The 22191-nt window shown below is 36.3% G+C and overlaps 1 protein-coding gene across 5 annotated transcripts in view; it reads left to right on the top strand.

Moving 5' to 3' along the window:
- ROBO1 (roundabout guidance receptor 1) overlaps positions 1–22191 on the top strand; it is a 311709-nt gene that overhangs the window by 53459 nt on the left and 236059 nt on the right. For 4 of the 5 annotated variants that reach the window (XM_026700668.2, XM_087937500.1, XM_087937499.1 and 1 more), the window contains exon 1: positions 18166–18356. The exons of the other annotated variant lie outside the window; for it this stretch is intronic. In XM_026700668.2, the coding sequence (XP_026556453.1) occupies positions 18302–18356 (55 nt within the window). In that variant the 5' untranslated portion in view covers positions 18166–18301. Of the gene's footprint in view, positions 1–18165; positions 18357–22191 lie in introns of those variants that run through there. 5 annotated transcript variants of the gene reach the window in all.

Genomic DNA, 22191 nt, shown 5'->3' on the forward strand with positions numbered 1-22191 from the left:
ATAGCAAAGAATTTTTAGATTTGGAAGAGTGGAAGGAAGCTATCTAGACTGTAACAGATGCTTTTCTTAAAGCACACAAATAAAATGACATTTTAAAAATATTATCTTAAAATAGATGTCTTTAGAATGATTAAATTCAAAATATTGAATGATAAATATATTTTATTTTTTCAGGTACTTCAATGAGCATTCTTCAATGCTTCTGGCATTCTTCAATTAGCATATGTTATCTGACCTGAATGTAATATCAAATTGAGACATTGGTGGTGGTGATAATTAACTACTTACACATTATATGTGTATGGATGTATGTACACATGAATGTAAACTCAGGCTAGCGAGAAAGAGAAGGAAAAGTCTCTTCCATTTTATTGTGAATGCTGAATGAACATCATTAACAACCCTCTTTTTCCTTCTTACTATCATTTATTTATTTATTTTTTAAAAAGGAGAATATATACATTCCACTAGCTGACACCATAATATTTTAAGTCAACATATAATAACATGGAAATTTTGGCATTGCTCATATGTGAAAACAGTGGGTTAAATTCTCTATTTCACTTGGTAGAAGGCCATAATACCTGAGCTGTAAAAATAATATTTATATGACCAATAACTGAGTCAATTTTCCCACTAGTGACCTAAACATAGTATTAGCTCTATCACTGAACTGCAAAAGGCCGATCCTGTTACTGTAGTTTTGTCACAAGACTGGTAAATTACAAATATAAATTGTCCTCTTTCTTTCTTTATGGTGAATTCAACAGTTTGGTCAATCTTTAAGTTGACTGATTGCTAACTTTTAATAAAACCTACAATATTGTTAGTAAGGCCTTAAAATGGTATTAACCCTTCAGGTCTGTAGTTAGTTAGGACAGAACATTTTCAGAGATATACAAATACTCCAAGCCTTCTAATCTTTCAAATTGATGTTCTTCCGTCTACTTTCTGTGAACCTGGGCTCCTCTAAATAGGTTTCTGAAAATAAAATAATTTACTTTTACAAAGGGGGCAGTCTATAAAAAAATTATAAATCTTTCTAGATAGCATGTTCAATTGTAAAAAAACTGTTTTAAATAAGTTACATGAAATTATTGCATTAGGAAAAAAGTCTGCTAGTACTGCCTAAAATTGAGTGTATTTGAGAAACAATCCACAAATCATTACAAAGAATTTTCCGAAAAGTGCTGCCACAGTACAGCATTTCTTATGCAACAATGGTCTGCATGGAAGAATTTTTAAAAAATCCTTTTTTCCTACCTCATCACAAATGTCATTGTCTAAGGTGCACAGAAGAAAATTTTTCATAAGTCTGAAAGATTTTAAGCAAAAGGCCTTGAGCTTATTTAGCTAGAAGTGTACTCTTACAACTACACGAGATATATTTGGAGAAAAAGAAGCAAAGCATTTAAAGAAAATACCATATTGAAAAATGGGATGTATCTATTAAGGTTTGAGTTTCTCTGGCAGCCAGTTGGAATGGCTTGAAAACTAGGCAGGGAGAGCAGATTCCAAACATCCAATGTGTAGAAGGAGACCTAGTAATATTTTGGAGATAAAAGACTTCTGAAACAGGGTCAGTATCAAAATGAAAGAATAGAAAGATTGTTAGCTGCCTACATTTGGAAGCAATTGTTTTGCAATTTCTTTTGCAAAAATAGGCATTATAAAACAGTGGTTGGAAGAGTGGCAAACTGCTATACCGGCCTTGTTAATTATTCTCTTATTCTGGATCTGTAGAAAACATAAATAATAAGAATGGATTCAAAGTTTTGATTCACTTTGTACCATTTAAAGGTTGTATCAGCCTCTATTTACTTACAGATTCACTAAAACATCGTTTGACTAGATGTCCTTAAGCTTTTACATGTGACTACTTTGATCATAATTTCCAAGAAACTTGCCTTAAATGTGCAGTGTGTCACATTTTAAACTTGTACTTCAATGTTTGTACAATTCAATCTCTACAGAATCTTGGGACTCTATTTACTAGTCATGTCTGCAACAATTTAATTTCTACTAGATCTTGAGACCCTACAGTATAGACTCTGTAGTGGGGAGCATAGAAAAATATGTATATAGCAGCAGAGTGTTTTATTTTTGGTTGAAATGTATTCCATTTACAATTTTAATAAAGTGGTGTATGGAATAACTTCAATATTGTGGTACATTTTAAGTGCAGAAATGATAGTGTTTCTGTAACCTATTTGAGTTTATACCCAAAACCAATTTGTATTAAGTCACTGAGTTGATGTTCCAGAAAATGAAACATCCTATCATATTTGTTTACTGAGCACAAGTATATCGATGTTGGCAACAGTACATTAGATAGCTATGCAGATGTATCAGCAAGGAAATTAAACTTAAAATGGAAGAGACAGAAATTAAATACTTTATGAGAACATGTGCAAAATTAATTATGATGCTTTTTTTTTGCGGGGGGGAGGTAATTGCACATAACCAGAATTAGAATTTGATATCACATCAGACAGAAGTAGCAGTTGTTTCCCTTTTCTGTACTTAGAATCTAACCTATAAAGTGCCTGCTTTGTATTTGTATGGGGAACTTCCAGGGAAATCCTTGGCAGGGTGTAGACTAGGAAATTGGGGGGGGGGGGCACCGGAAAGGGAAAATACCACATCTTTATTGATAGTTCCTTTTATTTATTTATAGTACCTACAACCTATCTTAATTCTAAAAGACCCTGGAGGTATACAATAATGCAAATAAAATAAAGAATGAAATAACAATAAAACCATAATCAAATTTTGGCCAAGAAAAACTTCATAGATGTGTTTATAAAGTCACTTGGAGTCCAGCCCAAAGAACAATTTACTTTGTATACACTTCAAAAAATTATAACCATGCATAAAAGCAGCATACAGAAAGACCTGCTAAGTGTTCTATTATAAGAATGTGTGTATTTTCCCAACATATAGTTAGCACTAACTTTTTAATTTTAAGAACTACATTTATGTATAATCAGTTTTTTTAAAAGTCAAAAAGTTATGCTCGAAAGTAAAGAATTACATTGATTATAAAATGAATAGTTCAATAAAATCAGACTGTAAATTCATGATCTTCATAATTTCTGCTATGGGTTATAAAAGCCATGAAAGTAATGTGGTGATTGTATTATTAAAACATTCAGCAAGCTTAGATTTATAGTAGTAAAGGGGAAGTCCATGACCCTGTTGGCCAGTGAAGACCACACATCCTGTTTGTTGTGTGCTGCATAAGGCACAGAATGCCCACTGAGAAGGTAAAAGGCAATCTTGTTTACTTGAAAAAGGTATTAGCACATTAGCAACCTACCCCCCACCTTTGTAGCCAGCCAATATTTTTTCCCTTTGATTTTATTTAGTCAACAAGCTTTGAGTCAGGGGTCAACTTCTTCTTTTCCAGGAACTGAACCCCAACTTTGCAGTTTTAGACCCATTAATAAACAATTTATATCTTATCTTTTAAAGCATTTTGCTAAGCATTAAAGCATATCTAAAGTCATTTTGTTAGGCCAAGCTGTTTCTTATTTAATTTTCTCCTTCAAGAGATAATAAATAGAAAACATTATTCTCAGTTATTGCAATCTATGATTGCATAGAAATACGGGGTACTGGGTGTTTCCTTCATCAAATTGGTAGGACACCTGAGTTCACAGGTATTGGTATCTAACCAACAATGATTGGGACCAGGAACTCTGTCATTCAGCAACATAGGTATAAGGTGAGATATCATGTGGCTGTACAAACTTAAAATAGCAGTTCAGGCAGTTCCAGTTGCCATTATTAGGTGAATCCTGTGCAGCCAAGGTTTTCTGCACATATCACTTTTCCAATTCCTTTTGACTTCCCCATTGACTTTGTTTGTCGGGAACCAGCAATGAAGGTTGCAAATGACAATCATTAGGCTACTGCATTGTTGTAACTGAGAGCCGATTGCCAACCACCAATCAGGCATGAACAATCAGATCCACAAATAAAGCTTTCAATTGACTTTTTCATTGTTTAAGTCTATACACAGTATTGAACCTGCATAAAACTAGATAGGGTCAATGACATACAAGGGAGGGGAGTTGGATTTTGTCCTCTTGTGACTACATAGAGATTCTAAACTAATTCTCCACTTAACTCCTCTTGACTTTGTCAATTTCTCTCTGACAATGCCCCCTCCTCAAAATAGCCCTCCCATTCTTCCATGGCATCTTCATCTTCTGAGTTCACATAGGAACTTGAGTGTGGAAGTGAAGCCATTTGAAAGCAGTTCTTCTTTCCTGAGTCTGAATCAAGTGGTTCTGGCTGGAGCAAGTGGTATTGGCTGCAAAACATTAACACAATTAGCAAGTTTCTCTCTACTTTCCCTCAGGAAGCAAAAGGAAAACTGGAGGGTTGGGCATCATCAATTGTCCCATATCCATCAAAAGGTGCTCTCTCTGTTCAGTTAATCCCTTCACATATATTCTTGGGATAATGCAGGGCAGGGAGCTGGTAGGTCATGGCTTATCAGGGAAATCTTGATGGATCTGCTGCATTAAACTGGGAGCATAGACATAACTGGCATTTTCCCAGGAATGTTTGGAGTAGTGGTGGGATTCAATTATTTTTACTACCAGTTCTGTGGCCGTGGCTTATTTGATGAGCATGGCTTGGTGGTCATGTGACTGGGTGGGAGTGGCCAACTTGACATCACTCATGTCAAGTGATGTCTGGCCTGGCCTGGCCTCACCTCAAAGAGATACAATTTACTTCTCTTTATTTACTACTACTAAACATCCAAAACACATTATTTAATCCTATGTATATATGCCACATGTGTACATACATATTACATAGTATAGTGTGTGTATAGGCACACAAAAAGATACATTACTATATATACTGTATGTGTATGTACACACATTCACACACACACAGCTCTTCTAAAACTGTATACATTCAACCTCACTGTGTTTGGAAAAACACACCATAGTCCACTTTCTGCCACACATTTAACTATAACTTCTGTACATTAGAACATTGTACATGCCTTCAGATTTACTTCCTTAGCTTGCACATGACCGTTAGACCCAGGAAATGTCATGGATTGAGTAAAATGTGGTGAAACGCACTTAAAAACACTCTTGCTTAGTAACCAAATTTTTGGGCTCAATTGTGGTCATAAGTGAAAGACTATCTCTGCTTTCCTCTGCATGGCGGGCCTTGTTCTAGTAAACTCCTCTGCCAATTTTCCTCTCTGTTGGAGGCACTGTAAGGTCTGGCAGTATGCTTAAGCCAAAAATGAACCAAAACAAAGACTTAAATGGAGGCTTGCAAAGAAAGCAGAATTTTATTCTTTGATCAGTTAAAGTTAAAGATCAAGTTAAAGATCTGGGAAGAAGTTCCTAGCACGTCACAAGAGACATAGGAGGAAAATGCTACAAAATACAGAAAGATGCCCTGTCCTTCTTAAACCTTTAAGATTCTTAGAAGTCAAGTAACTGCATTGTAAAACTCTCTAACTTAGATTTACATCTTTCCTGCAAAAGACAAATCTCTCTCCAGCAATGTTTTCCTTTCGTTATCTCTTCTTCTATTGTCCATCACACTTGACCACTTAAGGAGGCTATTAACAGCATACTTCAAAGATGTGGATTTCTCCGAATGGAGGTACATTACATTCCCAGAGAGGAATGATTTATTCCCAGGTGGTGATGCTGGGGTGAAATGTATCAATCCAGGAAAACAGATGGATTCAGATTGATTTAGATGGGACAATCATGTGTCTTAATAGGAGAGGGGTGTAACTTTGCAGGCATGTGTTTATAATTGTTTTACAAAAAGTGAAAAGTTAAGGAAATCTTTTTTACAACAGCTAGATAACAAATGCCTATAGAGTAACTCTCTACTTAATGCTATAATATGTTTTACTACATTTCATTATTTATTAATATACCCTTCAGCCCAAAAATAATCCAAATTCCAGATGATGTAAGGTCTCCTGCTGGAGCAGGGGGTTGGACTAGATGGCCTCCAAGGTTCCTTCTAACTCTGCTGTTCTATGATTCTGTAAGAATCTCCTGCTGGAGCAGGGACTTGGACTAGAACAGGGGTATTCAAGCTTGACAGCTTTAAGACTTGTGGACTCAACTCCCAGAATTGCTCCTCCAGTCATGTTAGCTCAGGAATTCTGGGAGTTGAAGTCCACAAATCTTAAACTTGCCAAGTTTGAAGACCCTTGGACTAGAAGATGACCACCGAGATCCCTTCCAGCCCTAGATTGCTGTGCTGTTTCAAAGAGTATTCTGAAGCCAGGGTTTGTGTCCTTCCTCTGTTTTTTTCTCTCCCTCCCTCCCTCCCTCCTTCCATGTATCTATCTATCCATCCATTCATCCATATATCTCATTCACTTTCTCTTCCCTCCCTCTTTCTTCCTTTCTCTCCCTTCCTCCATCCCATTTTTCTTTGTCTATCCCTTTTCTTCCTTTCTCTCTCTCTTCCTTTCTTTTCCCTTCCTCTTTATTTTCTTTCTTTTCTCTTCTCTCCACTCTCTGTCTCTTTCCCTCTCTCTTTCTCTATCTCTTTCCCTCCCCCTCTCTCTTTCCCTCTCATTCTATCCCTTCCCTTCCTCCTTCCTTCTTTCCTTCTAAAGCTAGGAGAGGAGGTCCACCTGAAACACACACAGGCTTTCAAGCGCCCACCTGAAACAAACACACACACACACAGTCATACACACCTCTAAGTGCCCAGCAGCATTGCTCATTATGAGGGTTCTTCCTGCCAATCTCTGGGCAGGCAAGGCTTCTGGGTCCAACAAAGGGGTGGCAAGCAGGACTTCCTCCCCTCCCACTTTTGGAGAAAGTTAAGGGCTGGGAAAATCAACTAGGAGAGGAGACCCACCTGAAACAAACACACACACACACACACTTTTCTAAGCACCCAGCAGCATCGCTCGTTACAAGAGTTCTTCCTAGCCAGTTTCCAGTCCCATGTTGCCTGAAAAAGTGGGCAGGCAAGGCTTCCAAGTCCAACAAAGGGGCAGCGGGTGGGATTACCTCCCCTCCCACTTTTGGGGCTGGAAAATGAAATTCAAATGAGGCGTGTGCTGTAGCCTGCCACCCCCCCCGCACCGGGCAGCTCTGGGCTAGGCAGTTTTCCCAACTGCCTGAAAACTTATGTACTTTCTTCCCGCACTGAAAAAAACACATGGCGGGTAGGCTATAGGCTTTGCTGCACTTCTTCAATGTGCTGTCGCTGCATTCTAGTCGCTGGCACTCAGGTCCACCCCATTGAGCCCGCTGCACCGAAGGGACTTGCCCAAGCAAGTCGAGCGTAGTGGTGCCACACTCTGAAAGAGGCGGCTGGAAGCAACTTTTTTTCAGTCTCCAGCTGCCTTTTTTTCAGCGCAACCGGCTGGCTACTCCCCTCCTTCTCTGCCTGTTTGTTCTATATGGCTGAGAAGGAGGAGGAGAGTAGTCGGCCTGTTGGGGGAGGCTTTTTGCGCTACGAAAGAGGTGGCTGGACACGTGGCCACCTACTGGCTGGCTGGGCTGGGCTGGACTGGAAGAGGCGCATCTGCTGGGAGAAGGAAGAAAGCTTGTTTCGGGAGGGTAGGCAGGTGTGCGGATGTCCCTGGGCCACTGCACATGTGCACTGCATCCGCCCGAGCTGCGCCACAGCCACTACATGGTAGGGAAAACTAGGAGAGCGACCAGGGCAAGTGAGCAACCAGGCAACCGGATCGGGGGCATGGCCAGCCAGGGGGCGACACTGGTTCAGCGACCCACACCAAATCACCAGTACCGGTTTGCCCGAGCCGGTGAGAACCGGTTGAATACCACCTCTGGTTTGGAGTCCTGGTAATCCAGCCAGTGAATCAAATACTACATGCCTTTATACCTTTTCTTAGAGTCCAAACTCTCTTTTATTTAGTCCCTTTGCACAATCTTTACTCCCTTTGCACAATCACTGGTGGCGATGGTGCATGCTCCAAGCACAGGTGGCTAGAAGCTAATCATTAATTAGTAAGGAACATTGAAAAACTGAGTGGACTTTCATGGAAGGTGGCAATTGTAAATGAAAGGCCACAGGATTAATCTACTGGAGCATCTTAAAAGGCCCTACAAAGCTCATATTAAGTTTCTTAGAGGGCCGAGTAGAGACCAGGAATTTGGTAGAAATACAGACTTTGTCCTCTTCAGCTACTGATGGCTCTTCTTGTAGGACAGCTTGCTGCATCTGCTGTTTAAAATAGGGCTTGGGCAGCCAGTGCTCTTGCAAAATATCCACTGCCTCAGGGGTGGAGATCTCCTCCCTTGAAGCCGTCAGTAAGACCTTTGGGTGTTTGCCATACAAAGCTTGAAAGGGAATTATAGCAATTAATCTGTGGGGAGCATTATTATAGGTAATTTCTGCTAGGGGAAGTTATGAGGGCCAGTTATTTTGGCTGTAGATGTAGTAGCATCTTAAGTACTGCTGCAGCATCTGGCTGGTTTTCTCAGCCTTACCATTCATGGCAGGGTAATGGGTTGAGAACAAATTAACCTGGACATTGAAAAGTTGAAACAGTGCCTTCCAAAACCTGGATGTAAATTGATTCCCCTTTCTTATAAAAGTCTGGGTGTCCTGCCTCTGTAGTGAAAGACATGGTCCAAAAAAAGTTACGCTGTTTCTTTGACTGTGGGCAAAGCCTTGCAAGAGATGAAATGAGTTATTTTGGTAAAAAAAAGTTTCATTACAACTAATGTGGATGTAGAGCCATGGACTGGAGATAAATCAGTAATAAAACCATAGGACCATACACCAAGGATGGGGTAGAGCTTAGAGTGATCATAATAGCCCTGGTGTCTTTTGATGATGGAATTCAGCTCTTCTGTAGGTATGGCAAGATGCAGTGTAGCCATGACATCCATTGCCATTTTAGACCCCCCCAAAAGTGTCTTAATGTTCTGTGTAGCATATTGAACACTTTCCCATACTTTGCTGTCTTGTGATCATGGCATGCTAATTCTTGGAACCCAGTACATATGTAATGTATAAATCGATGCTAAATCTCTGCACCTCTATCTTCTTTCAGGGACTTCTGTTCTTTTTGCCACTACTATTTACACTGGTTCTCTCCCACTACTTTGTCCCTGCTGGCATAAGTGGGGAAAAAGCTAAATAGCAAGACTTTAATGTCAGCCCTCTCTGCTTCAAATCTCTTCCAGGTGTGCACACAAAGTTGATAGATTTGGTCCAAATCCTTGTTTTATGAGTTCGGTACAGATTTGACCATTCAGTCCTAAACTGAGCAATTAGGCTACCTTCTTCCCATGTAGTCTGTAGCGATTAATTTGAGTTTTGCTATGTATACTCTAACCCTGTTTAAGATGATGGATCCAGAGGATGGCTATCCACTACTCTTATAGAATATCCAAAGTGACTTCTGAAGTTGACCATAAATTTCTGATAATTATCCATAATTGGGTAATTGTTTTCAATGATTGGAAATGCCAATCACTGAAGCTGTTAGCAGACTCAATACAAATAACATCTATGAGCAGTCAATTGGGAATTTTGCTGCACAATTTCTGTAAACAGCACACTGCACAATGAAGTTTTTCACTTTTTCTTATTCTCCTCCAAATCTTTCTGGTAAACTTGCATGGCTTCTCTGTACCAATGGTTGCACAACTGGAGCTATGGATGATGCCAGAACAGCTGGGGCTACTCGCTATGCCAGATTCTGTATCTGTTGCACTAGTTAAATAGCACACTTCATTTCTATTCTCTACTCCATCCTGATACCACAGTACAGTGTTCACTACTCTTTGGTCATCATTGCTCCTGATTGGGAATCAGTTGCTATCTAAGTAGTTTTTTAAGTTCTCCAGAAAAAAAGTTTGAAAAGATTAATGTTACATGCAAACAATCAGATCCAGGTTCTAATACTGCTTTATTGCTCAATTCTATACACAGGAATCTTCTCAAACAAACATTTTGCACATGTGTAAAACTAGGCAAGGTTCAATAGCATTCATTGGGGGATTAGACTTTGTGTTCTTTGACAACGTAGAGACTCTGAACTAATTTCTTGCTTGACTCCTCCTCCTGGCTCTGCCTGTCTCAGACACCACCTGAATCACACTCATGTGACTGCAGGGATGCTGTAGCAACTCTAAATATTTTATTTATTTATTTATTTGTCAAGCATGTATGAGAAAAAGATAAATATAAGTATGAACATAACATATAAACATATAAGTATAAATAGGTATAAGTATATACATAATAAATGCGTACAAATAAATAGATAAATGGGAACAGTAGGACAGGGATGGCAGGCATGCTGGTGCGTTATGCACGCCCCCTTATATGATATATGATATGATAATATTATATATAATGAGGACCCCCTCCCTAGTTTAGTGCTGATGTAATTTCAAATCATTGCTAACTAATTAAGCAAGGACTATCTGGATTATTGAATTACAGCCCATTGAAGTTATAGGTTATTAATTCAGCAGTATTTGAGAACTACATCTGCCTTTAAAACTGTTTTGGGAAAATGTGTTTGCATGATTAAAGACAATATGGAAGGAAGTTATGTATTGGTATTGGTACCAATTGGTATTGTTGTCTTCTGATTCTGTCCAGCAGAATTTTAACAGGAACATTTTTTTTTAAGTCACCACTATGCCAAACATAAATGAAAAGAAAACAAAGAAACTATAAGAGTGGACATTGTAATATAATATAATGGCTCCTGTTTGAATCCTCTTTCTTTTTTCTGTAGATTTTTTATGTACTCCATCTTCTGGCTCTTTCTTCTGCCATAGTGCTAGCCAGAATTCCATCCATGGAAGTCTGTGGGGGATATAATCAATCCTTGGGAGAAGTAAAAGAGGATGAGGGTAAAATGGCAAGATATCAGAGTGTCTTGCTTGCAGCAAGCATGGAAATAAGGTAGAAATTCCAGTCAATAGGAAAACGCCCACTATGTAATTTCATAATCTTCAGCTATCTGTTAATCTCCAGCTAATCTTCAGGATATGTTTTCAGGTTGATAAGGATTCAGAAAATTGGTTTGTAAATAACATAGAAGTTCATTCATAAAAAGACATTCCCACACACTTGTTCATTGCAAAGCCATGAATTCCAAAGTCTCTAGGCTAATATTTTAGGAAATGATTTATGTCTGAAAAAAGGATGACTTTTGGACTAAGTCAGCTTCCCAAGAACCTAACATTAAGCTGCATAAAAGTCTCATAGGGACAAAGGTAGATTGTATGTTCCAAATGGAAGGAACCATAGTTTGGACTTCAAAGAGTTATGAATGAAACTTATGAATATTTCAGTCATACAACTAAATATAATTTTATAAATCCCATGCAGAAATGCTATGTTTATGTATATCGAGGGAGCCAAATTGATATAGTGGTTAAGGCATTCAGGCTAGAAAGTGGAAGAATGTGATTTCTAGTCTGCCTTAGGCACAAAGGGCCTTGGGACAGTCACTTTCTTCTCAGCCCTAAGAAGGCGGCAATGGAAAACCAATTTTCAGAAACCTTGCCAAGAAAACTACAGAGATCTGTTTAGGCAGTCTCTTAGAATCAAACATGATTGAATGGAAGAAGAAAAATATATATACTAAAATGTATACCTAGTGCGAAGTATATAAATAATACAACCATACATTTCTTAATTACAGGATTTTTAAACCATCTAAGTCCAAATCCTTTTTGATTTTATGGAAAATATATTCCTTTTTTCATTGGATTGATGTTATACCTTTCATTTAAGAGTAAAATTAAGTTCCTTCCTTCCATTAAAGTTATTTGTGAAGAGTATCTATTTGTAAGATGTTTTTCCGAACAAAGGTAGCCTAATTTGTTAACAGTTAACTGAACACTTTAAAAAGGGCAGTTCAAAAACCTGCAAACTCTAAGGCCTACCAGGATTATTTAAAGTTATGGCTAATTTTGAAAAAGGTTTGTTTTGTGAAGGTTTATACACAACACCACTTCTCCTATACCGCACTGTAACATGTTTTGCTTGGCTGTCTATTTTTCTTGGCCCTATCACCTTCCTTCTAATTTACTACTGCTGCCAGTCAGAGCTTAAATTACATGAGAACTGGAGCATGCATAGCTCCTTTACTTTGTTACTGCTTTCTTATCTACTGGTTTTAAAAAGCATGATTTGGTTGAACTCATGAGAAATGAAGGTCACAGGGTGAAACTTATGGTTTTAATTATGATCACCGAAGCATTTCTCTGTAATTTTCTCTATAATTTAAGCATTATTGTAGTATTCTACTAGCCTCATTCTCCTCTACTTACTCACCCACCTTTTGGTCCAAGTCATTTCCATATTGTAACTAAACTATCCTACTTGGAGGAAACCTTTAGTCATTAGGGTCTTCTGCAGTCAGGTATAATTGAACTAAATTGCATTAAAATAATATCTTAATAACATGTTGCCCAATCCATCTTTTTTTCTTAAGAACCTAGTTTTGAATTTGTTGGGTCACTATGTTCTACTTTGATTACTCATAGTTGTGCCTATGTAACATTTAATGGTTGGATCAGGAAGTACAAAGTACAAAGTACAAATTGGTTGATACCAATTTTAGAAAACAGAAAGGATACCAAAGAAAATGGAAGGTGTATTTGTAAGAAAATTACTTAAAATGACAAGAAAGAAGTCATCTTTTCTTTCTTTAAATACTTACTCTTTGGATTCTAGCAGCATTAATATACCTTTGTTAGTGAACAGATTTAATGCAGTTCAAAAATAGAAACTGATACCAATGTAAGGTTTTGTAATTCTGGTTTATGGAAAGAATCACTTTTTTTAACGTTGAAAATCCTAATCCTGCCATTAATGAAAATGGATAAAATAACTGTATTTTGGCTGGAAATGCACACCATGAGGCTGGATCATGAGAAAATAAACCTGTATTTGATTATAATATTTCACTACTGTCTATTAAACAGAGTGCTAAATGATAAGTGTGAGAAACTAATGTCTGGACTAGCCCATAAAAGAATTGTTCCTCTTCAGCTGTAAAATATTACAGTGGAATCTAGTAATTAAGTGAAGGGTATGATGAAAGACTTAAGCAGTCATGATGTGTACTCTGCAAGGTAGAGCAATTCTAGCATTGTTATACTGACTTCCTCAGGATGAGTCAGAAACCAGGTATGTGTAGCTGGATGCATGAATTGTTGTTAATGGTTTTACACTTTAGTCATCTTCCACATGGGTGGTAAATTCAAGAGGTATACAGTTTCAGTCCTTTGAATCAGATAACGTTGGATTTCATTTAAAAAATTGGTATTTTTTAAAAAATAAATTTTATATCTAGTATATTTAAAATTGAGATGTTAAAGAATGTAACCAGATTTGATCAAGTAAAATTTAACCTAAACATTTTTAAGGTGTTGATTGAATAATATCCAAGACTAAGTTAATTTAATTTATTTTCCATTAAAATCAAACTTAATATGTGTGGGTGTTTTTCTTTCCAATTTTATAATTTATATAATTAAATTGTAAACCTTTTTATGGTTCTGTAAATACTTATAAACAACCATAATAAGGTCATTTTTAAATATTTAACAAAACCTACACAATGTTCAATAGCTTATTTCAGGGTAAATAGCCAAAGGTTTGCATCTTTTAAGTAAATCCAAATTATGTTTAGTTTATTACCATACAAACTATCTGAAAACAAAGCCTAACTTTAGTACAAACAAATTCTACTTTTACATACATTCTACAATTGAAAAATAAATATCCCACAAACACAAAGGCCATTGGAAATAATCACAGTTTTCTGAGATAAAATACAGAGCAGTGTTTCATGCATTGTTAAATTATGAATTATGGTTTTAAAATTATAGTATTTTGCTTCATATAACATGTTAATCTACAACTTCATTAAACCTATAATGTAATTTTCAAATTTTTCTGGATGTTACGATGTATTTTTTTTAGTACTCTTGAACCTTTTTGTAACCACATATGGTAAAATAGTCTTTCTTTTTTGTGGTAGTTCCTATTGTGTATGATTTGTTGTTGTGATTTGTTCTTCTTGGCAATCATTGACAGACTATCTATAAACCATCTGTAGAACCTTTTATAACAATTCTCTCTCAATTGCAGCTTGGTGTAAATTGTATTGTAGACATAGTTCTCCCCCATTGTTCTACTGTTATAACTTCTTTGTTTAATTTTATTAAACAATTTTTAATTTGTTCTATCTCCATGTCATATCTGAGTAACAATTTGCAAATGCCTCCTAATAAATGATTCTGTTTCACATCCTGTCATGTTCCTCGGCTGTTTCTCTCTTTTGTTTTCCAGTTATTTTCAAGTAAACCATGGAAGATTCTTTCATTAAGTAATTATTTTTGTGTTTTTAGTCCATTTCTTGATTCCAGGTATATCATGTTTGAAAACTGAATTCAGATTTCTTGCTTATTGTAATTGCTTCTAAAATAAAAGATATTTTATTTGTCTGTGATGCTATGATAAGTGAAAACCATTCAATAATCGGGCAACCAAACTTGGGTTCTGGATTACCACCAGTGTCTGCCTATATTCTGCAGTCTTGGTATCGTATCATAATTATTGGATTTCTTATCAGGCTTTGGTCTTGGAATAATCAATTTAACCTTCAAAGAGTTATTGTCTTTACTATCCAAATACAGGAATATATATATATAAGAATGCAATGGAAGAGAATAAAATCCTACAGTTTAACATACTTATCTGTGAATAATTTTCACTGAATACAGTTAATTTTTAATTCTGAAGAAATTAGTCTGTATTGGAATGCTAAAAACAATTTTGCTTCAGTGGACTATGACTGAAATTGATTCACTTCAGAGTCAAAATTATTCAACATAATGCAAGTATAGATTTGGCTCAAAGTCCCTGAATAATTGAAAAAACAGAGAAATCAGCCTAAAGTTTATGATGATATAAATATATGAATGTTGTAACCTTTTAGTGTTATGTGAATAATGCATTTGTCAAAGAGAGCTTCACCTTAATTTTTGAAGTAAACTTATTCATGCTTGAAATTTGGACTGGAGACTGTCCTAACCTGCTAGAAGAAACACCTATAATTTTTATTCAATTTAGTTATGATTTGTCCTTAGCTTGCACAATTTTATATTATTCTGTTGCAACAACTTGGCTTCTAGGTTAGATAGCTATTTTCTCTGAAGTCTCATATATTTCTGCAGAATTTATTAACAACTGCGGAATAATATAGCATACCTATTATGTGCAAACTAAGCCTTAAAGGTTAATATATCTACAGTTATTAAAATAGCATGTAATTATATGTTTATATGTTAAATAAACAAGCAAACAAATAAATAAATAAGTACTGGAGCAACCTGTGCCACCTGCTGCACTCCAGATTGGCCAAATCCATTCTTACATAACTTAATTAATGCCTTCTAGGTTTCTTTTATCTTTCCTGACATTTAATTTTTTTTCTGGATTATTTTTTAATTAAAATCAATGAATAAAATAAAAGGCAGCATCCTGCAAAGCAAAATAAAAATCTTAGTCATCATATTTATTTTCAGGAATACCATTAAACATTTCTACTATTTAGATTTAGACATAGAACATGAAAATTATTGATGCTGTCAGCTCTTATTTTTTTAAAAAATGCCTATCCATAGCAAAAGAGCACAAACACAGCCATAGAAAGATCAGCTAGAATAGTAGAGGGTATTTGGTAAGCTAGAAGAAGCAAGAGAAAAGTTTGCCTTCTGGTAAATTACAACACCTGGCCATATCTATAGTGTGGTAACCATTTTAGAAATTGGAAGTAACTCTAGAAATCATTTAGTATAGGTGCCAGTTTGCCTTCTCCAAAATTTTAAATGTGTTCAGTAGCATGTGAAACTTGATGACATAACTCTATAATTCAAGAAATGGCTGAAAATTCAGGGAGTCATAGTTTTCCCAATTGGACAGCATTAGATCGAAGGATCCAACCTAGTAGTCACTAGGGTTTGGATTTTCCCAGTTTTTGTACAATATTATAAAAGTGTCGTTTGTAAAATATGAACCTCTATGCAAAATGTTCACCTCTGTTTCATGACAAGCATTGCAACTTTATTTTTTTCCAACCAAAGTTTAATATGAGCCAGAAAGGAAACATACTATATTGTATCATACCTACTTACCCACCAACTTTTCTAACCTCTTCTATATTTTCTGATGTGTGGAAACTGTTCCATGCTTCCCAGCTAATAGAGACACTGAAAATTTAACTTTGTCATAAATTCTGTGGGAAGTTTTGTCTATAAGAAGTACAATATGATCCAAAGTGGACTTAAAATCAGGTAATGAAAGTAATAAAGTGATTTTCTAACTTGATAGAAAATTATCCAATCTAATTATGAATTGAATTTAAAGTTGGATGCTAACCCATCATCATTTATATATCAATCAATATGTATGTAATTAAACCATAATTCATTAATGTTCATCCTATAGTGATGCTTTAAAAGAGGCGCAGAACAATGCTCTTTTTTGGGTTGGGGGGGGGCATAGGTCTGTGGAATGAAGCAATTCTGTTTTTAGTGTAGGAGCACTAGCCTTCCTTACTGTTTATTTGCAGTCATATTTAGACTATGCTTGAAGAATTGGAAATCACTAGTGAGGAAATTGCCACCAGCAAAAGAATAGTATCTCTTCTTCTTTTATGGTTATGATTTTGCTAGCATGGCATCTTTCTGTATAATTGATCATTTTTAACAGCAATATTATACATATTGACTTGAATGTCAACATCCAATAACTTATTAAGCTTCCATGGGAATTTCTGAATAAATGTTTCTATGATTGAATAAATGTTTCTATGACTGTTGGGGGAGGAATATAAAACTTTTTAGGTTTCATAGCAACAGATCTTGCCTTTATTTCTGAGTGTTTTGTTATTTTTAAGAGATTTCTGTCTGGTTAAAAACCTGTGTTGCTCTCTGAGGTGGGGGGGTGTTCAAATTCAGCTTTGAAAATAATTAAAGAGTTACAACTTTTACCCGGACGGAATTTTTGAACTCCTAAACTGGGATGTTCCATTTACAGTACAGCACTGGGGAAATGATAGTACAAAAAAAATGGTTTCTTCCGAGCCAGTCGAGGTATCCCCAAACGTGGAGCCCTTTGTTATCCAATTACAGAAAAAGAAAGTTTTTAACCCTTCGTCTTCCAATTAGGTGGGCACGTCGTAATAAACGGAAGGGGAGAAATACTGCACCATTCAAAGTGTGTTTGAAACGTATTTCGGGACAATTCGGGAAGTAGGGGGCCTTTAAGGTGTCCCGAAGCAGTCTCAGACCTGCAAGCAGCAAGGCAGGAAGAGCCGCTGGGCGCTTCGCCGAATGCATGCCTTACGATGCCTGAAACTTCAAGCGTAGAAAGGTTTCCACCAGGCCCCTCAGAGTGGCGGTGTGGAACTACATTCTTTCTCTGCCAGGGGCTGGCTTGAAAACGAGGAGGAGGAGGAGGAGGAGGGAAAGGCGGCGGCTCTTGGAAGTTTTGTCTGGGCTGTCTCTCTCTCTTTTGTGTCCATCTTCGTTTGAGTAACAAGACGGAGAACCCCGGACAGGCTCTTTGCTCTAACGAGCGGCTGGACCTAAATGGTGGCGGATCCGAGGACCAGTTCCGTCGTTGTGGCTGCTATGAGGCTGCTTTGTTTCGCGGTCCAGGCTCTTTGCCTCAAGTGATGGGACGCACCGCGATCGCTGCTGCTCCTGCTCCTGCTCGAGCAACGGTTGCAGCGCGTGTTCTTTCCGCCCCGCGCTCGCCCAACTGCACAGCTAGCAACTCTTCGCCAGGAGCGGCCGTCTCCGCGACCCGTTTTCTGAGTGTCCCGTGAAAGATCCTGGAGACCGCCGCCGCGCACTCCGGGCCGCTGGTGACCCGGCTGGCTTTCGGTTCTTCCAACGGAGAGTGTGGAAACAACCGCGAAGCTTTTTGTGTTTCGCTTTCTGTCGGATGGTCCCGCAGCGCTCCGGGGAAGCCCCTTTGGGATAACCTGGAGGAAAAGGAAAACAAAGCTTTGGGCTGCTGAACTCTTTTTTTTCTTCGCCGTTCTGACAATAGAAATTCCAGTTGAGAAGCCGGGACAATTCTCTTCAATCGATTTAGAGATGATTTAGGACACCGCTGCTTTTACATTAAGCTGATTTTGGATTTATGAATCGGATAGTGTTGGAAGCTTTTGGAAAAGTCTTCCCCTTTCCCCTCTCCCATCAGCTTTCCCGTTTGGCATGAGACTATCGACAGGCTCCACCACCTGGAGACAATGTTTGCAGAGTTTGTTCATGTCTGTCTCTTTGGATTGATATGTCTTTCTTCAGGTAATCCCTGATCCCGATATGATTCTTTTTAATATTCCACCGGTTAAATTTCTGCTGCCTGTTTTCAATTCGGAGAAATAAGGCAATATGAAACAATTGATTCGTACTAATATTATAAGTACAACCTGATGAAAGTTTTTGAATCTGGAAACAATGGGTGATTTATGAAAATATTTCATTGTAAACTTCAGATTGTCTAAGAGTGAGCATTTTAAAGTTTTAACTATGTTATATAAACTATGCAACTTCTATTCTTCACCATCTTTTCACTTTTTCCTGATTGAGATAACATCCTATTTACTGGGGTAACTAGCTTTTTTCCTTCTCTTTCCAACTAGATAAGCACATGATCTGGTTTTCACCCATGTTTGGAAATAAAGGCAGGCATTTGGCACCAGAAGAACTGGTTTGGTGCCTTCCCACTGGGCAGCCCAGTTTGGATACTAAATAAGCATCTAAGAGGTTGTTCTAGGCCTATCTTCTTAAGTGCAGAAATCTTCAGGATTTTAGTGCTACTGTCCTATCCTGTGGCTATTCAATCAAATCGTCTATTATAGAATGTATACAGTTTAAAACATGGTACCTTAAGGCACTTTTCTGCCAAGGAATAAAAAGTTGGTGTGTATCTGCAGCATAAACTATTATTATCCCCCCCACCCTTCTCAGCTCCATCTTGCTTATATCAGTTACTCTGATTGGTGAAAGCACAGTTTTATGAATGCAAAAGTTATAATTAAAGCAGGCATAAAAACTTTACAACTCTTTTCCATGCTGCTATGATGTACGTAGCTGTACATTAGATTCAGAGATGTTAAAGGGGAGGGGAAAAAGATGTTGGAAGGAAGACAATTTTGAAACACATCTTTATTGACTGTGTGTTAAATTGCTAAAGGGAGGCAACAGGATTATTGTCATGGATAAAGAAAAGTGACCTCACTATATATTCATATGGATATGTATGTATCTGTGTGTGTATGTATATGTGTTTATACATACATACAAGAATATATACGTGCAAGTTTAATTACGTTAGTTTAGTGCCAGGTAAAAGTTCAGTCCTATAGCAGTTTGATTGTGAGTTACCAGCACTTGAAAGAAGTGGATTTCTAAAGAATTTCTGCTTGGATCAAATCTACCTTTGCAGCATAGGCTGTGAGTGCTCACAGAACCATGTGTACATTAATGTCTGTAAGTATTGTAACTCTGTATGGATGTAAAGCCTATTGTTTTGTACCTGTGTCTTCTTTTAAGCAAATTGGAACCTTTGCGGAGATTTACCTTGTTCACATGTTGATATGCAGTTACTTTGAAAGAATATATGAAACGCCCTAGTGTATGAATAATCAGAATATTGCATCTTGAATGTATCTTCTTAGCCAATTTGGTGTAGTGATTAAGGGATCAGGCTAGAAACTTGGAAAGTATGAGTTCTAGTTTGCCTTATATATGAAAGCTGTCTGCGTGACTTTATGGTTGGCCAATCACTCTCTCTCAGCCCAACTCATTTCACAAAGTTGATGTTGTATGGAAATAGGAGAAGGTGAGTATTGTGTATGTTTGCTGCTTTGAGTTATTTATAAAAATAATAAAAGCTGGATTTAAAAATAGTACCTGAATAATAACCATGGATTTCTACCTCTGTCTGGCAGCCTGACAAGTGTTAAATAATTCAGTTGTTATAATCCCATATTTAATCCCAGATTAAATATAAGAACAATCTAGAGAGAAAACGAACCATTTCTCACGTGCACAATAGGAAATAACCCATAGGATAGAGTTACTGTTTTATGGGGCAGCTGGCTGCTGCTCTGCAAAAACAGGACAGGTGACTAGTTGAAACTTTCTTTTCCCTTAAATTATTGAGTAATGTGGTTTAGGGAATTTCCATTATTTAATGGAATGTTTTTAACCGCAAGGTTGAATATAAATCAGTCCCGAACAAAAAGTAGATTGGCTTGGCTCTTTGATTCAAATTATAGTCAAGTCTCATTGTGATCAAGGTTTTTTTTTTTTTTGCCTTTTTTCAAGTTTGTTTTTATGCGAATTATGAATAAAATATGGTTAAGAATGAAAAGTTTCATTAAAGGTTAAAGGTTATTAATCATTTTTGTTTTGTTTTTTTAAATAATTGATCAGCATTAGAAATTCTTTAGACAACATAGTCTGGTATCAAAGTGGCATAGTTATAAAATTTAAAAAAGCTTTCCATATTTTTAGTCCTTCTTTATAGAAATGTTATGAGATGTTGTTGTGACATTTGTTTTTTCTAATGTGTTTCAAAATATAGATTGATATAGCTAGGTGAATGTATAGATAGATTGGGATTCTAGATAGGATCTATGAACTTTCCAAATTGAAAGATTTATATTTATCCCGTAATTCCCTTACAGTAAATGCAAACATCTAAATGTTGGATAATTTATCATTTTTTAAATTTTTATTTCTGATTTACCTTTGTTATGGATAAAATTAGAGCATACTGAAAACTCTTTGGGTCAGATTGTGATGTAATTTTAACCCACTATGTATTTGCTAAAAATTTATGGAAATAAAACTTGTAGGCAGTAATAGAATTTATTACATTCTAACTGGAACTCAGTGGAATGTATTCCTAGTGAGAATTGCATGCAGATCAGTGAAAGAAGAGGGGACTATTTGTAGAATATCAGGTAAAAGTTCTCTCAGCAAGACCAACTATACGTATATTTTCAAGCAATATATTCATGTATTTTATCATTTACCTCAATTGTAATATTTCTTAGGAGGAAATTGAGTGTCAGGTTTGAACATATAAAATAAAATATTATTTAAAATATTATATAGAGAAATAATAGAAACAAAGCATTTTTAACAGTATTTGTGTCTGTCAGTATCCTTAACAAGAGATCCTGAATTCTTTACAAGCATATTTGTATAACTCTATGAGTAAACTGATAATTTCATCTGAATTATAATTGGTCAAGATGATATACACTGAGGTTTTTAATAATTACATTTTAATCTATAGATTGCATGGGTTCACAAACTTCGCAGTACCAAAACCACTTGATGTAGTTCCATACTTCTGCAATTTTAGTATGAAGCAAACACTAGAGCAAATTTTAACAGTAAAATGCCCCATGTATTGCCCATAAGTGCCTGAGGTACTGATCCTGAGGTTGACATCCCTATCTTAATATTATGCTTTATAAAGTGTTATTTATATAGAAAAAAATACTACTTAACTATTGTTTTTCAGTTAGGGTAAGGGAGCAAGTTTAAATATTCTTGCTAATTAAAAATCTGTGACTGACATAATTATCCTTGATAATTTTTGTATTGATCCCTTATTACTTTTATCTTTACTGGACTATTTTATTCTATTCTTCTAATCTAAAAAATTCAGTGAAGAGATTTAAAGGTAGTATATAAATTCAAATCTCTGTTAACATTTTTTTTGTTGCTGTAAACCTTTCTTGTCCTTAATTGTCCCAGGTCAAAATTTTATTTTGGCTGTGTTTTGCTAATTACACAACTTTATTATAATAGCAAAGAATGCAAATCAGTAACCATTATTTTAAAATCTTTGCTCAGAACCATGTAAATTAAAGACTTTTTTAAAAAGTTCTCTATATCTATCTGTCTGTCTATATCTATCTATCTATCTATCTATCTATCTATCTATCTATCTATCTATCTATCTTTCCATTTTAACATTATGATAGAAAATATGCATAAAATGTACCTAATTCAGCTATTTTTTATACCAGAAGGAAGTGTCATAAAAAAATACCAATAAGAAACAGACAGCAACCCAAACAAAAATTCTTACTTTAAGATCAGAGGTTTATTGTTT

The sequence above is a fragment of the Pseudonaja textilis genome, chromosome 7, assembly GCF_049901715.1.
Source record: "Pseudonaja textilis isolate UNSWEBS1 chromosome 7, rPseTex1.2, whole genome shotgun sequence".
Classification (NCBI taxonomy): Eukaryota; Metazoa; Chordata; class Lepidosauria; order Squamata; family Elapidae; genus Pseudonaja; species Pseudonaja textilis.